Here is an 18,584-nt window from a genome sequence, read left to right as displayed (position 1 = left end):
CTACAGCCCTTAAATCTATTTCTCACTTCCACTGTATAATTACAAGGGATTTGATTTAGGTCATACCTGAATGGTCTAGTGGTCTTCCCTACTTTCTTCAATTTAAGTCTGAATTTGGCAATAAGGAGTTCATGGTCTGAGCCATAGTCCTAATGGGTTTACTAAAATACAAATTATAATTCTAAATATAAGAAGTTATTTTAAAGATTATTTTAATCATTTAAGTTATTTAAATGATTGGAGCTGAAGCTCCAATACTTTGGCCACCTAATGCGAAGAACTGACTCATTGGAAAAGCCCCTGATGCTGGGAAAGATTGAAGGCAGGAGGAGAAGGGAATGACAGAGAATGAGATCGTTGGATGGCATCACTGACTGCATGGACATGAGTTTGAGCAAGCTCTAGGAATTGGCTATGGACAGGGAAACCTGGAGTGTTGCAGTCAATGGGATTGCAGAATTGGACATGACTGAGTGGCTAACTGAACTGAATGTTAATTTGTTTATTTTACCTATTGTGAAAGTGCTAGTCGCTGAGGTCCTGCCTGACTCTTTGTGACCCCGTGGACTGTAGTGTGGCAGCATCCTCTGTTTATAGAATTCTCCAGGCAAAAATACTGGAGTGGGTAGACATTTGCTTCTCCAGGGGAATCTTCCTGACCCAGGGATAGAACCCAATCTCCTACATGATATGTAGATTCTTTATGATCTGAGCCACCAGGGAAGGGAAGCCTATTTTACCTCTTATTGCTTAACATCTGCTGTTGGCAATTTCTGTTAATAGCTACAGTCTTGTGTATGTGTGTGTATGTGTGCAGTCAGTCACTTAGTCGTGTCTGACTCTGCCACCTCATGGACTGTAGCTCACCGGCTCCTCTGTCCCTGGAATTGTCCAGGCAAGAATACTGGAGTGAGTTACCATTTCACACTCCAGGGGATCTTCCCCACCCAGAGATGGAACCAGTCTCTTGTGTCTACTTCACTGGCAGGAAGATCCTTTACCACTAGCACCACCTGAGAAGCCCCAGTTGTGATTGACAGTTTGCTATTTCTCAAAAGGCTCTTTGTTTCTGCTAGCCATCTCGAGTACTAATTTTCCTGCCATGAGATATGTGAAAGAACCTTTCTAACATCGTGCTTTTCGATATACACTTAAAGAAGCTTGTCATTCATTTTCCATATACAATGAGAATGAAGAAAAGCAGTATTAAACCTAAGGTGGAGCTAAATAATCTCCAGAAACAGAAGCCAAGGCTGATGAAGTTTCAGAAAAATTAATAGTAATTGGTAAAAAGCAGTTAAAGTTCAGATATATGTTTAAGTAAAATGGTTATTATACTTAAAACCCGAGTTTCTAGATAGAAAAACGGACCTCTGCTTTGTTTTACATCCACCAGAAAACCTGGTGTGAGAAGTAAGTGGGAATGACTGGATGTGCAATGCAGAAAACGTCTTACCTGAAGACCTATGGGACCAGGAGGTCCTGGGAAACCTCTGGCACCCTCATCACCTTTTTGTCCAAACATCCCCTGCTGACCTCTGGGACCTGGTTCACCATCACCTCCCTAGAGAAGACCAATACAAATGATCACAAACTGGAAAAAATCATGATTCTGCCATAAGACATCATAAAAATATAATCATTCCTCATTTAATCAAAGTTGGTCTATTATAAGCAACCAAGTGATAAGTAGGTAAAATTTGTATGATCTGCTGCAAATATACCATTGTTTGTTTTGCTTACATTATTTGATTATGGAATATGACTTATTCTGATTTTTCTCATGTTTACCAAGTGAAATAAGAGCTACATAACAAGGGAAAATAATGTTCAGAATTTCCTACAAATTAAGTACTTCCCAACTGGTTATTAGCTATCTTCCAATGATGTCACAGTGTTTTTTGTTTATAAAGATCAACTTGGCTACCTATATTAGATAATTTAAACTTGATTCAGTGTTAAGCATACAAACAAACCTATTACCACATGAAATCGACTGGTTATGTGACAGTTCATGGATCTATCTAATCAGAGAACAGAAAGGACTTAAGATTTGCTGAACAAAGAGGAACACTTACAGCAATTCCAGGGGCACCAACTGGACCTTGAAGACCTGGGGGACCAGGAGGACCCTGAAATGAGATAAAAATCTGTAAATTTGAAACTGAAGCCAGAAGAGCCTGTTATATAGTACAGAACATTTGATTGATCAAAATCTATTAAGCATCTATACACTTCCTGGAGAAAAAGGTTTTTGCATTTAGTGCAGTCAACCATTATTTATTTTACTTCTTGAGCCTCAGACTTGCTTACTTGCAATCACTTTTAAATTGGCAGTTATTGAAAACATTCTCATCTGTAATACTGTTGATATTTAAAAAAGGATTAGAAAAATATACGTTAAAGCTAAAAAAAAAAATAAAAATAAAAAATAAATAAATAAAATGTTAAAAAAAAAGGATTTCTATGCGAATATTTATAAATCATGTCAAAGTTTCACACTTGAAAATTTTCAAAATACCAGATTTCTTTAGTGAGATATCTATATGTCAAAAAGAGACATGAAAAAGTTCATATATATGATATTTTCCAACAGAAAAATAGGTTGTGGGGAATTCTATATAGACAGAAAGTAAGGATATATGAAAACCTAGAATTTTTCTCATATGTAAACACATGCAAATTCAGTGTTATGTTTTCAGTAAACCAGAACTCCTTATTTTAAGCAATAGATTTCAGTAGCTTTATGAGTCTTCCATGCATAAACATATTTTCTTAACTGTTTTCTTTTCTTTTTTTTTTTTATACAATTAGGCACTATAAAAGATCCAGACACGAGAGTCATGGAATTGTACTGCTCTTTTCCTTAAAACTGCCACACATTGGGTACAGTGTTTGAAGCATAGGCTCTAGAGATGTGGTTGAGGGACTACCAGGGTACCTTTCAGGTTTCCGCTAGGTCAGTGTCTTTTACATAGCAACACAAAGATGTTATCTGTGTTTAAACCCTATGGTATTTGAACTAACAGTGTAAAAGCAATGGAGGGGAAAACTGCAGATAGTTTAGTCTCATTCTGAGGTTTTAAGGTTTGAATTATTTCATTTCTTCACACAAAGTTTTGAAAAGAGGTTTTATTAGAATTGACCAAATCTCAAACTGAATAGTTACTGCAGAGGTAATATAGTAGTAATATTATAGGGAGACATTAGGAAATAGTAATATGAAGAAATATCCATGGTTAATAGCAAAAGAAATTAAATTAATAATCCCCCTCAATAAGAAGTAGGAAACTCACGTTTTCTCCTTTGTCACCCTTGCTGCCTTTTTGTCCTGGTTCACCAATTTCACCCTGAATTTGAAATATTTGAGTTAAAATTTATATCTAATATGCCATACCTGCCATTGCATTATGATCACTATCATCTTATGACTAAATTATGTGCTAGCATTTAATGTCACTATTTAAATTGGAAAAGCCTACTGATCACTCTGCTGTATTGACTAATATTGCTGTCTAGATCATTTTCTATATGATAAGCATATAGAAAAACAAAAGTCAACTGAACTCTGAGGAATATTACAGCTGGGATTTTCAATTCACAAAATCAATTTCATCTGAAATAACACCAGTATAAACTGATAATGGAAATACACTGATTTATATAAAAATATAATTACACATTAATCAAAAATCAATCTATTTTTTCTCCTAGTTTTCCAACTGCTAAAGTATAATGCATTATCAGCACACTGGTTAACAAATTTTGTTATATAATTTCACAGTAATGCTAGAAAGTATATTCAATTCAAACACAACACAGCTATACATTTAAAATCAAGATCTTAGAATCTCCACTTACATATTAGTAAAAAATAGAGAAGTACAGGATTATCAAAGATGTATGCAGCTCATTCTTAAATTTTAACCCTACAATATCCAAGACACCATGGTTAAATGTATACAACTAATTACTCGAATTTCACATTTATCTGAGAAACATTAAAAACAGATAAGAGTTTTTGGCATCTGCTAATTTTTCTCACTACCATTGTTCATGTCTTGTTTAGATCCCACATACTATTTCACAGGAAAATTCTAATTCTAAGCCCCTAAATTAAAACTTTTGAGCACAAGAAAGCTATATTGAAACTTTGAAAAATATATCTTTAGATTTTATATCTAATCTTAAGAAAGATTATATCTAGGATTTTTTGAGAAAAAATTTATTTTTCATGGTATGTACTAACATAAATAAAGAGTACTCACCTTGTCTCCATCTTCTCCAGGGGAGCCAGCAGGCCCCGCAGGCCCGGGGAGACCCACAGGGCCTTGTACTCCATCTCTCCCTGCAGGACCTTGGGGACCTTTTTCTCCCTGCATTGAAAATCCACCAAGTCATTACTTGGCTGTAAGAAACCTATGAATTTTCCACTCATAATTTATAAGTGAAGCTACAAGAGTCATACCCTGGCTTCCATATTTAACAAGGAAATTGTTTTGATTTTCACCCAAAATGCATTTTCTCAGTAGCAAATAATAACATGAAATATCCCACATTATTTCGTGACTAAGAACACTACCATTGCTAACCATTTATGAATCTCATAAAAAATAATCAACAATCAACAAAAATAATCAATAGAATTTTCCTTTGAACCACACATTTTCAAATCAAGCATTATATATTAAAAATCAGATGCTTTATGTTTTTGAAAACTGACCCTTTATGTTACTGACCCTTTATGTTGTTCTGTATTGCTATTGAAATACCTGGGCAGTGGCTGGTAGGCCTCAAAAACCATACAATGCATTTGCTCATATGCCCAACTTTATAATATGCTTTATATGTAGATGTTTTTCATTTTTAACAAACGTTTCATGAATTTTTCTAGATTTTGGTATTTCGATTTTCTTGCTTTTGATTCAGAATGAAAAGGTTAGCTTCTTAAAATTTTTTCTTTATCTTTTGACGGTGGCATTATTTTCCTCTTTTAAAATTTAAGTATATTGTATAATTGAAAAAGTAGAGCCTTGGTAATGAAGATGGCAAAAATTCCTTTCCTAAAAGTGAAGACCTCATCAGTTCTGCACAGAGTTATTTTTTGATTGTATTTGGTAGTATCTTTCCTCCTATTATACAATCTGGGAATCCATGTCGTTAGTTCCTGCCTTTACATTATCCTGACCCCACTATCTACCCGCTTCCCTATCCCTTACCACCTCCTTTCCAAGTTTTATCTCTTGAATATATTTACTTCACTTTATCTCCACCATTAATATCTTATCCCAAAATACTAGTAGCCTTCCTCTGAACTGTTGAAATACCTCCTTCCTATCTCACATCTATTCTTACTTCCAAACTATTTCCTATGTTGTAACTGGAGAGACAGATCATCTTAACAACATTCTTTAGTCAATTTACTTGTTTACCATTCCTAAGATAAAGAGCAAGCTGCTAGTGCAGTCTCCCTATTACCTGGTTTCTACTCCCTTTGCCATTGCTCTGTATTTCAACTCCTCTAGATCTTTTTTTAAACTTGATGACATTTCCTTCCTGTTACTTGGCCTGAGCATGTGTTGTTCATTTGCCTGGAATGCCCCTAGGAGGACCCTCTACTTAGTTAATTCCTCCTCATCTTTTTAATTCCATCATCAATGCCCTGTCCAAGGAAAGGCTCTGACTCCAGCTGAGGTCTTTCTGTCATAATCTGATATATATCAGTACATTTCTTTATGTCATTAACCGGAGTTTGTAATTATACATGTACTTAGTGATTGATTATTTTCCAATGCTCCATCAGACAATAAACTGTGAGAGAAGAAACTGTTTTTGTATTCCATTGTATCTTCCTGGCCTGTGGCCCACAGTAGCCATTTAAGGAGTATTGAATTAATCTATTGCTTAATGACAAAAATAAATATCTATAAAACAACTTTTATAAGTTTATTACTTTATTGGGTTCCATATGATCTCATTTTTCAAAACTATGTCATAATCATCATTTAATAATATCTCCATTGTCACACTGGAGACCTTTTATTTCATTCAAATTAAATATTACAATGTCACAAACCTATCTCCACTTATAAAGTGTGTTATGCTATTCACAGTGAATGTCACTACATTGAAAACATCAACTGATTCAGATATTTCTCCCTAATTTGAATTTCCTTCAGAATCTGAACTCCAAAAATTGAATCTATGAGAGTATGTATAAATTAAACAGATTAATTCTTATCTGCCTTTATTATAGTACACATAATCACTTGCCAGGAATCGCCTGCTGTTTATTTCTTTTGATCCTGGTATGAGTAGAATCAGGGATAACCTTTCAACAGATCTATAACAATCTAAATTTAGATTCTTCATTTTATAACCCTGCAAGATGGTAAATGCCTCCCCTATTATGGATATCTTGGCCCATAACCTACAGGACTACGAGAAACATTGCTGATCTCTCCTTAAGCAATGTTTATTTCATTACTTCTACTTCTTCATCAATATTAATAGCTGAATATTACATTAACACTGATAAAATTAGCTAATCATCCCCATGTCCTTTGTTTGACTCTGTGTGAACTTAGCCTTATCCACACGCTCAACTTTTATTCTAATTCACCAAATCCATTCCTTCTGATTCAAAAGCTAATTTATGCATTTATTTTCTAGTTATTAATTAATATTTTGATGAAAACTCTGGTTTATACCCTATGATGATGATCCTACAAAGTGAAAGAATTACAATTTCATCTACTCATCACAAAATATCAAGGTATTTTTTGTTTTCAGAGATAAGGAAACAAAGGTTTAGAGATGTTAACATCCCAAATAATGAACAAAATAAATAACAGAACTGAGCTCCCAGCTCAATTCTTATTGGCTCAAAGCCAGCAACGTTACTTTATTCTGACATCCTTAACTTCCTCACTTTTCATTGATTATTTCTTATTATTTGTTAAGTAGATAAATATAAACTGAAAGTGAAAGTTAAGTCATGTTCAACTTTTTGTGACCCCATGGACTATAGCCAACCGGGCTCCTCTGTCCATGGGATTTTCCAGGCAAGAATACTGGAATGGGTTGCCATTTCCTTCTCCAGGGAGATAAATATAACTGCATCACAGTAATAATAATAACCAGAGGCAATGCATTCAATTTTGCTAGTACTACCACCTCCTGCCTCCTTATTCTTCTAGGCTCAGGCTTAACTGAAGTGTTCTGTATGCACTTATTCCACTCCTTTATCATCCACCTTCTTTTTGAACCCCACTGCAATTACCCTGAAGTCTTGAATGCCCAATGACCAAATCCTGGTCTGTCTTATCTTTTGTTCTCAACTTTGAGTATTCTTGATCACTTATAACATTCAACAAAGGAAACTCTTTTCTCTCTTGGCCTTCATGATAGTGTGCCACTGGATATATTCCATATCACTCACAGACAGTCTCTCTTGCTCTCCCTCTTACTGGATCCTTTCAGAACTCTCACCATTACAATTTTCCCTAAAGAGTCTAGATCTTTCTTCTCTTCCCTCAATACTGCATCAAATGGAGACTCAATAATACAGTTCCTACATCAAACTTATTCTAAATAACTCCCAGATTTGCAATCCTGACTTGGATCATTCTCTTTTCAATTATATTTACATGTTCTTGAAACTGAAAATAATGTTTCCTTGTACCTACACCTACTAATGCCTAATCAATTTATGGTCAATATATTGACTTCACTGTGTTTTGGATCTGGCATCCCCCATTTCTATAGCAGTCTCAGACAGATGTATTATCTACATAGCTTCCTATCTGTAGTCCTTCAATCCAGTACCTCCCTAATACAATTAGTAGGTTTCTTCAATAATCATTCTTTCCATCAAAATATTTCTATTAATGCACTTAGGTAGAAAAAGTTTTAGCTTTCTTTTCTTTACCTGCTTTCCAGCACCCTCTATTCCTCCAAGTTTCTTATCTGGATGATTAATTTGGGGATACAGATTAGGCCAGTTATTGCCAGAGGTCATATGGATATTCATGGCTCTCATTTTCCATTTTCTCCCTTCCAAGGTGGTTGTTTGGTAGGTAAATAGACCAAGGACTTGCCTTTCACAGATCACTAGCTTGTCTTTCTTTCTTTATGCAAGCCTTAACTTACTGATAGTTATATGACAAATTATAATACAAGTTGTTCAGAGGAGTTAAGAACGAAGAGGTAAAAGGCTTCATGTAACATCTAAGCCAATGTCTCCGTCAGTTTTTACTAAACTTCTGCATGGAGGTTTATGAATACTTTCACCCCACACTTCTATAAGAATGTTATGCTAACCATCTTCAATCCTTTATTTATTGTTCTTTAATAAAAGAACAATAGAATGAACATCTTGGACTTTTTTTCATGGTGGGAATGACTGAGAGAGAATGGATGGGCAGAGCATTCTCCTTTCCCTTCCGACTCATTCTATCAACTAATACCAAAACCCAGGCCAAATCTTAGCTCTTAAAAAGGCTTTTGATCAATAATTTCTCCTCTATATCACTGAAGTAACTTATTATAACTTTCAATACTTTTCCATATTCTTACATTCATTTCAATATTTTCTCTTCATAAATTCTAGGTATTTAACCAAGTTAAAACCCAGAATTCAATTATCTTCAGGGAATTCTGGACTTCTCTAATAAGTATTATGTAGTCTCAATTTACACTTAAAGCAATGCATATTCTTTTTCTCTGTATACATTCTTAATTGTGCTGTGCCAAAATATGAGTGCCCTGGATTTTTGAATGAAAATCAAAAATGTCCTGAATGAGTGAAATGTCCTGAATCTGTGTTTTATATCCCCTTCCAGTGCACAGTATACTATAAAGGTTTTATAGACAAATCTTTAGTTTCTGAGATTGGTTGGAAATTATAGAAATTCTAAGAGGGAGACAAAGAACAATTTTTTATGCTTTTCCATTAACATCTCAGAAAACAATGTCTAAATTTTCTTCAAATGTATTTGAAGCTGGAAATGTATTGCTTTAAAAATTTTTCAGCAATTAAAAATGCTTTTTCTGTCACCCAAAAATTCCACCCACAGGTGATATCATCCTACCCTAATTATTCTAAGTGTTTCTAAAAGGTAGTAGACTACAGAAAAACAATCATTGTAATTTGAAAATACTAAAAAAAAAATCACAAACATTAATGGCAATGGACAATGAAAGCAACATGCTAAATCAGACTGAACTTGCTAAAACTAAGGCCTTAGTGATAAAAAGGTATTTTGAAGATTATAGGCTTCAACTAAATTACATATGTCAAGACTTACATATACACAAAAGTATTGAACTCATATTTTTGCTTATGATAGTCAGCAACTTTTATATACATTTACTGGGTTTTTGCTTTAACCATGGTGGATGAGAGAATGCTTTAACTTTCTTTTTGGAAAATTAATATGATTAAATCAAAAACAGTAACAAAATTAGGAAAGGAAGCTTGATGATGAAATATAAATCTAATGAATATAATACACTGATTATTTAAATATAAATTTTTTAAACAGTAGATATAAGATAAAATAATTGACCAGATATTTTCCACCTCTTTCACTGTAGATCAAAACATAAATTACATAAAAAAGGGCAGCCACTCCCTATGTGTTTCACCTACAGACTATGAAAGTGATTGGAAATGAAGTTGTATATTGGAAATGAAGTATGGTTTTGTATAGGAGTGAAAAGTGCTCATTTTTCTAACTCTATGCTGTAAACTATAGTTTTAATCAAAAGTCCAATTTTAGAAGGACTTTTAAAAGGAGCAAAATCAGAAGCTTTTACATTAATAATATCCAATTCCCTCACAGGTATTAGGGCTTCATAAAGTATGGAAAATGTCATCTTACTTAATTGAATTTGAAGTTTTCTGTATTATAAATACAAAAAGAAGTATGTTTACATGGCAGGCACATATGCAGAAAGAATGCAGTGGAGTAAGAAGAGCTAATATCCTTGAATAAAAAGTAATAACTTGTGCAGGGTAGCAGTATAATATATTTCCTCCTTGAAATTACTTACTGGAGCACCTTTCTCTCCAGCTGGACCAGGGGGACCCTGTGGTCCTGGCCGCCCTGGCAAACCAATTGGGCCAGCTGTTCCTGCTGATCCACGTTCTCCTGGTGAGCCCTAATATAGGGGAAAAAAAGGTATCTTGTTATTAAAGATGGAAAAAGAGATACTTAAGAATCACTATTCAGTATTGACATCTTATAGTTTGTATAACATAAAAGTCACTTTCAGATAACTTTAAAATTTCAGAATAATACTCACAATTTAAAAGATTAAATTCTAGCCCCAATATTAAGCACAGATATTAAAGTTAAGAAATACTGATAAGAAGAAAACTATTTCAAAATAATATATCTTTAACATTTTATAGACATTTTCTTTTTCATTTAAGTGTTCATAATTGTTCACAATGCTTTATAAAACATAAATGCAACAGTACCTTACTATACAATTTTCTCCCTGTATTATCATGAATTGGCAGGTTACATTGTCTAAGACTAACATTTTCAAAATGATTTCTGTACTTCACCTTAAACTCGCTCAATCACAATTTCTAAGTCTTAAAAATAAGTTCAGAAATTGTCATTGCATTAATGTACAAATATAATGTTTTACATAATGAAGTTTAATAATCACTATCCCAGAGCTTGGACTTTTTCCAAGAAAATAAGTCCTTAAATTTATCTTAGAGTCCTATAGGGATCATTTGGTTTTATTATGAACACTAGACAGATAATTCACATTTGAGTACATATGCCCATTTGAATTTCAAAATAGATGCCATATGCTTTAAATTATTTTGCTTTAAAAATACTTAATATGTAAAATTTTAGAAAGTGTGGGTACTGCCTTCATGTTAATTATCTTATGAAAAATTTTTAAAAAGTGTTATTTAAAGCAAAAAAAAAAGAAATGAAAACATAGATCTACTAAGTCATATAAAGCTCAAAGTTAACCTTTTACCATCTTCAATTTTATTTAATGAAAGATAACAAGAATAATGTCTTTGGATTAAATTCCTAGATGTGTGGCTAAGTTATAATTTATTCTTTTAATTCAGGAGGAACTAAATGTGAAATATTAGAAAATATGATTTTTAGCAGATTCCCTTAATAATTAAGAAGTCTAGATAATATCATCATTTTAAAACTCAAATGATTTAAAAAGCTGGAAAATGCAGTACTTTCACATTTTTAACTAATATTATTCTGCCTATGTAATTAGAAATAATTTTATTTTACAAATATGAATTACTGACTTTGTTCTATTTTTATTAGCTAGGACACTAATTACATATGAACATAAAAACAATGATAATGACAACAACTTGTGTTAACATAGTACTTTATAATTTAAAAGTCAGTTTAACACTTATTTGTCACTTTACTCCCAGAAAGATTCTGTGGAGCTTTTGGTGCAGCTGTAGAATCTTCCTGACCCAGGAATCAAACCGGGGTCTACTTGCACTGCAGGCAGATTCTTTACCAACTTAACTATTGGGGAAGCCCAGGAATAGAACAGCAGTCTTAAAAGATGAAGAACATAAGAAGTTAAGTGTTCTTCCCATAATCAGGGAACTAGTCGAGAGCAACCCTGACGAAGGACTCTTCCCTGGGCTTTACTTCATAAAGCCACCCATTGCTTCTCGGAAAATGAAGACATTAACAACTCTCAGGGGCTATCGAATTGTAATTTCTCTAAATGTAGCACCTATTCAATTTTATTGAACTATTCCTTGATTGCAGAGGATTACAAACTATTTCTGTCTTATAATATACATGACCCTGCTAATTTAACTTACATGCAGAATGCATCATGCGAAATGTCAGGCTGGATGAAGCACAAGCTGGAATCAAGATTGCTGGGAGAAATATCAATAACCTCAGATATGCAGATGACACCACCCTTCTGGCAGAAACTGAAGAACTAAAGAGCCTCTTGATGAAAATGTAAGAGGAGAGTGAAAAAGTTGGCTTAAAGCTCAACATTCATAAAACTAAGACCATGGCATCTGGTTTCATCACTTCATGCCAAGTAGATGGGGAAACAATGGAAACAGTGAGAGACTTTTTGTGGGGAGAGGCTCAAAAATCACTGCAGATGGTGATTGCAGCCGTGAAATTAAAAGACACTTGCTCCTTGGAAGAAAAGCTATGACCAACCTAGACAGCGTGTTAAAAAGCAGAGACATTATTTTGCCAGCAAATGTCTGTCTAGTCAAGCTCTGGTTGTTCCAGTAGTCATGTATGGATGTGAAACTTGCACTGTAAAGAAAGCTGAGCACCGAAGAATTGATGCTTTGAACTGTAGTGTTGGAGAAGACTCTTGAGAGTCCCTTGGACTGCAAGGAGATCCAACCAGTCCATTCTAAAGGAGATCAGTCCTGAATATCCATTGGAAGGACTGATGCTGAAGCTGAAACTCCAATACTTTGGCCACCTGGTGCGAAGAACTGACCCTGGAAAGATGGAAGGCAGGAGGAGGAGACAACAGAGGATGAGATGGTTGGATGCTATCACCAATTCAATGGACATGAGTTTGAGTAAGCTCCTGGAGTTCGAAAATGGACAAGGAAGCCTGGTGTATTGCAATCCATGGGGTGGCAAAGAGTCGGACACAACCGAGCGACTGAACTAAACAGAACTGAACTGACAAGACTATTTACTATGTAATTTCTTGACATTTTTTTGGCTACATATACAAGCTACATAGAGTACTCTTTTTATTTTGTGAGGTATCTGAAAATTAAAGCAATTAAAATGAATAGAAATTATACAAATTTTAGATTATTGGGAACAACTTAAGAGTAACACTAGAAAACTAATGTTGTCTCATTTTCTTGAAGACTAACTGGACCACTGTTACGGTTGTTTTATTATAGGATATTTTAAACTTAGGAAATAGAAATCATTTGAGAAACTTCACTAAAAGTATAGTTAAAAAATCATGGAATTTGAACTTGATATAAACAAGTGACATTTTTGAGTTATAATAAGTATACATTTTAAAAACAAACTCAGGAATTGCTGTGCAGATGGATAATAATTAATCAAGTCATGTGAAAATTTTATTTTTATCAACCACATTAATCAAATATGAAAGAAAAACAATTGCAAAGGAAAATTTTATTTAGTATTTTTTAAATAAAAAGCATCTGCCCTCTGTCAAAATGTTATTTTTAATTTAATAATATTAAAATATTTTATGTAAAAGAGTCAACCACAAGCAGTGTGACTGTTAACCAGGTGGCAAGACTTTGGGTGAATGATACCAGAGGCCAGTGCAGAAAATAAAAAGGAGAATCATCTGAGTGCATTTAACAGGTACAGTCCTAAAAGTGAAAGGAATGCAAAGATCAGTCTTATAAGTGACAGAGAAGTCAAAGAGGAAAAGTGGAGGAAGAGGAGAAGGGCAGGGGAGATAATAAAATGAACAATGTGCAACAGAGAAAGGAGCAGGAAGACAAGGAGAAAAAGAAGAGCAAGGACATTGAAATTGAGAGAAACACAAAGGTGTGCCCTGAATTACAGAAAAGAGAGGAATAAAAATTTCAGCAATGAAAGTAGTCTTTTTTGGTAAAAGTGTAAACAGAAAGGTCACAAGTGGCAAAGTAGTAAATAATCTTAGGTTGTGAAGATCCTCTGGAGGAGGAAATGGCAACCCCCACTCCAGAATTCTTGCCTGGAGAATCCCATGGACAGAGGAGCCTCGTGGGCTACAGTCCATGGGGTCAGAGTCAGATGCAACTGAGCACACACACACACACACACACACACACACAAACAGAAGACAATATACGTGTGACCAGAGTGATTCTTTTTCATTCCAAGAAAACACTGTCATCCTTAAAGATTAGTCTTTACTTATCTGAAAATCTAATTTCTTGAGGATCAATGTGCATATAAGGTGGCTGTATTGCATTTTTAACATTTTACCTATAAAATCTCACACAAGCATTATTACCCATTAGAGTTATCAATCTAAACTAAGTATCCAATTTAAGTGCTGGGATATTTCATTTGCAATTGATGATACAAATTGTAAAGAGATACATTTTAACTTCTCAGGCCATGAAATCTTTCTCTTTGATCCTGTTTTTAAATTTAAATCCCAGCTTTTCAAAGACTACCTGAGGAAGACATCACTTTAAACTGTGTTAAGATTGACAGCTATGAGACCAAAATGATAAAAGAAGAGATTCACTAGAAAGCAGATGTGTATTTTAAGAGAATTTATTATTTTCCAACTAATGACCCTACTACACACTTATTGTATTAAGTACTTTACATGTGCAATATAATTTAACTCCTGTGCAACTTGTTTATTTCTCAGGTAAAGGCCGTAAGGCTCAGGGTCTCACTCATGTGCCCTGTTTCAGTTTCTTCCTGCAATACAGAGTACTTCACAGTGGTGAAGAAAAAATTCCTACTTGCTTGTACCACTATAATTTACACATATTATGCTAAATTTTAATAAGTATAAGAAATAGAGGCCAATTAAAGCCACTTGTACCAGAATAAGTTCATGTTGGTTGAATACTTTCTAAAATGAGAAAGAATTAATGGCAATGCTTATTGCCTTTGTCCAAATAGTTATACAGTTCATTTGAACTGTGCTATATAAAACTCAATAGAATTTTTGCCCTTTGTCACTATTATTTATTATTTTATTTTAATTTTTACAATGAAGAATTATTTTTAGTTTTGAGAACTATTTAACACATGTGACAAAATAGGACTTTTTCATTACCTTCCAGCTCTGATTTTCCCTTTCTTATATGTAGAAATATGTGAAATCAGTGAAAGAGGAGAGTGAAAAAGCTGGCTTAAAAGTCAACATTCAAAAAACTAAGATCATGGTGTCCGGTTCCATCACTTCATGGCAAATCGAAGGGGACAAAATGAAAGCAATGACAGATTTTATTTTGTTGGGCTCCAAAGTAACTACGGGCAGTAACTGCAGTCATGAAATTAAAAGATGCTTGCTGCTTGGAAGGAAAGCTATGACAAACCTAGACAGCATATGAAAAAGCAAAGACATCACTTTGATGAAAAAGGTCCATCGCCAAAGCTATGGTTTTTCCAGTAGTCAAGAATGAATGTGAGAGCTGGACCATAAAGAAGGCTGAGTGCTGAGGAACTGATGGCTTCAAACTGTGGGGGTGGGAAGACTCTTGAGAGTCCCTTGGACTGCAAGGAGATCAAACCAATCAATCCTAAAGGAAACCGGCCCTGAATATTCACTGGAAAGACCGATGCTGAGGCTGAAGTTCCAATACTTTGACCACCTGATGTGAAGAGCTGACTCACTGGAGAAGACCCTCATATTGAGAAAGATTGAAGGCAAAAGGAGAAGAGGGTGGTAGAGGATGAGATGGTTAGATAGTATCACTGACACAATGGACATGAATTTGAGGAAACTCCAGAAGAGAGTGAGGTACAGGGAAGCCTGGCATGCTGCAATCCTTGGGGTCAAAAAGAGACAAGACTTAGCAACTGAACAACAACAAATATACAGAAGTCAAAATAGTTTGAGTTCATGCATTTTTTGAGAACATATTTATCCTTTATTTTCTCAGAAAAATATTAATATAATCACACTAAGAAATTTTGTTTTACTTTACATTATAGATTGTTATGTGAAAATTGCTTCTTTGTCAAAATTGTTTCTATGTGAAAATACTAAATCTCTCATTATCCCTCTAAAACGATGCGCCCATTTATACATCTGATTGTTTGTTCCCATTTATCTTCTACCTTGGACAGTCCTTGGTCTTTCCCTGTACTGTTAAAATTCCAACCACTCTTTATGCTCAGGATGACAACCTCCTCTGTCCAAAGTTGTATTATTCTGAGAATTTAAATCATGAGACATAATTCTAAATATTCCTTACACAGTTACCATTGTACCCTAGGTTTTCTACTATTATTTTCTGAAGGCATTAATATAGCATTTGTAGCTGAATTTTGTCCTGTAAATACTCATGATTTGATTTCATCATGAATATTTCCGAAGCTTAAAATAATAACTGTATGTATTACATAACTACAAATAATAATATACTTAAGAACATAATGATACAATTAGATATATGCACTAGTCTTTTATAAATTATGGATATGTTAAAAAATTTAATTCCTAAATAAACTCATGTGTAGTCAGTAGAAATTTACCAAATTTGCAGATGAATATCAATTGAATATATACTTTCCACAGAGGATGTGGTATATAATTAAGAAATATGTATTATCTTAACAAGACACTATAATTGACACATGAAAATAACTCACAGCTTTTATTTAAGAAAAGAATGCTTGTTAATTTTATAGTGAAGTATATTTAATATCCAAAAATAATCAAATAAATATTTTCACATATATCAAGCAGAGAAATAATGCTAATTTGAATCATTGATAATATGTATAGTTGGTAGATATAATATACTATCTTTATTGCAAATTTAACTATTTTAATTACTCCCTGAAGCATTCCTAATATTAAATTTCAGATTGCCATCTTGCTTGTGAAACCTGCATTAAGATTAACAATAAAAACACTTTGCTTCCTTGAAGTTAAAAAAAAGTGCTTATAATCTTGTCACAGCTCATTAACTATGAAACAGTGGATTAAAACAAGAAGAGACGTTTCCAATGAATATTTTTGCCCTAAGGTACAATTGCAATTTATTTCCTATTAGTTATTTCAAACATACTATGTCTAGATATTTTTGATAACAGCATATTCTGCAATGATTTTATATTACATATCTATAAATGGAAAAGTGAAAATCTCTGATGATACCTACTGATTAAACACATGCTATTACAAACTTACGGATCTTATTTAAATAGTCCCAGGTCAGTTTTTAAAAGAATAAGTTTTATGAATCCTTTAATCCCAGTTGAATCACTTATGAAAGTTCATTAAAAATGAAAATTTTTAAACCCACTATCAAAAGAGAACCATTTACACATTTAACAAAAATATAGAGAGACTCTACTCTCTTGTGACTCAGACAGAATACAAAATGTATTATGGCAGGTATCAGCCCTTAAGAAACTCACCGTGTAAATGCAATTTTTCCATGAAGTGTAGACATTTATAGCTACAGAATTTATTGTATTGCTCTATAACTGGCTATAGTGAAGAACAGAGGGCTTTATATTTGTCAGATAAATGAACAATTACATCTAAGAGGAATACTTTGAGTTTAAGCATAGTTTAAATGGATAATGATAGTCTCCCAAAGGTAACAGTTTTGCTTGTTTTTTATATGGATCTAAAGTCCTTCAAGTTCTGACTGGCACATAGCAAGCCCTAAGTAACGGTGTCACTGTGTATGTGATCTTTTCCTTTTCAGCACCGAAACCACTAGTTTTCCCAGCTTGAACAAACTGATTAACTTCTATTTGGCTCAATTTTCTCCCAATAAAATGGAAACAACAATAAATTGCCCTCTTTTTTTTTTTCTGGTATTAATGTAATGATACATCTAAAGTCTGTCTTAAACTTTGAATGCAACAGATGGAGTAGTGTACATGAACAGCTTTAATGCAAAAGTAGATATGCAATCTCAAATGATTGTAGAAGTAAAATTTTATAAAAGAGAAAATTAAGATAAAAATTGATATGCAATATATCTAAGACCACACCGTTAAGATTAGAACTTTTCCCACAAAATAGTATTTTTAATCCTAATTTAACTTTTTGTTTATGTACTCAACAATATAGCAGTGATACTGTCCCATCAAAACTGCTTAACTAGAGGGAAAAAGAGGCTACAAGCTATAAAAATATTTCCTCAATTTAAATTGCAACGGACACAAGATAAATTAAAAGCTTCCCAGATGGTACTGGTGGCAACCAACCCCTGGGCCAATGCAGGACACTTAAGAGACGCAGGTTCCATCTCTGGGTGGGCAAGATCCCCTGGAGAAGGAAATGGCAACCCACTCCACTATTTCTGCCTGGAATATCCCATGGACAGAGGAGCTGGCAGGCTCCATAGGGTCACAGAGCCAGACACAACTGAAGTGTGTTACACAACAGCAAAGGTGTGTAAGGAATTACCAAAATTATGATGGCCATAATATCATAAAGTATATTCTGTTATTTTAATACTAAATAGCAAGCACTAACTGAAGACTGGACATTTGCCTATTTTTTAAAGACAGAGGAATTTACATTTTTCTAATCAGTGACCTTTCTTTAAGTTTGTGTTAGCTTTATCGTCTTCTGAAGTCCTTTTCCCTAAACTTTGCAATGGTAATAAAGTCAACAGCATCAGCTTATTTCCTTGGAGCAGTGAGAATAGTGATTATTTTTCTAACTCTTCACACACAAGAGAACACCAGACAAATATTTTCTGTTATGTTCACTAGGTGTTTCATATTCTGAGGAGCATTTGTAAAAAAAAAGGTAATCAGAGAAATCATCTCATCTGCTTTCAGTTAAAAGGCAGCCCACTAGAGAGAAGAAAAAAAAAAAAAAAACACAAATAAAAGTTCTTAGGAACAGAGCTAGTTACACAAGTACGA

The 18,584-nt window shown here is 33.8% G+C and overlaps 1 protein-coding gene across 1 annotated transcript in view; it reads right to left on the bottom strand.

The window, feature by feature from the left end:
- The window catches only part of COL11A1 (collagen, type XI, alpha 1), a 226,752-nt gene that overhangs the window by 53,976 nt on the left and 154,192 nt on the right, over window positions 1-18,584 (bottom strand). Inside the window, exons 42-46 of the mRNA XM_010830962.1 lie at window positions 10,057-10,164; window positions 4,269-4,376; window positions 3,297-3,350; window positions 2,079-2,132; window positions 1,457-1,564 (exon numbers count right to left, since the gene is read on the bottom strand). Of these exons, the coding sequence (XP_010829264.1) occupies window positions 1,457-1,564; window positions 2,079-2,132; window positions 3,297-3,350; window positions 4,269-4,376; window positions 10,057-10,164 (432 nt within the window). The remainder of the gene's footprint in view (window positions 1-1,456; window positions 1,565-2,078; window positions 2,133-3,296; window positions 3,351-4,268; window positions 4,377-10,056; window positions 10,165-18,584) is intronic.

Source organism: Bison bison, unplaced genomic scaffold, assembly GCF_000754665.1.
Source record: "Bison bison bison isolate TAMUID 2011002044 unplaced genomic scaffold, Bison_UMD1.0 scf7180017864519, whole genome shotgun sequence".
NCBI lineage: Eukaryota > Metazoa > Chordata > Mammalia > Artiodactyla > Bovidae > Bison > Bison bison.
Note: the sequence above shows the minus strand (reverse complement) of the source record. Positions and strands in the feature narration are given on the sequence as shown.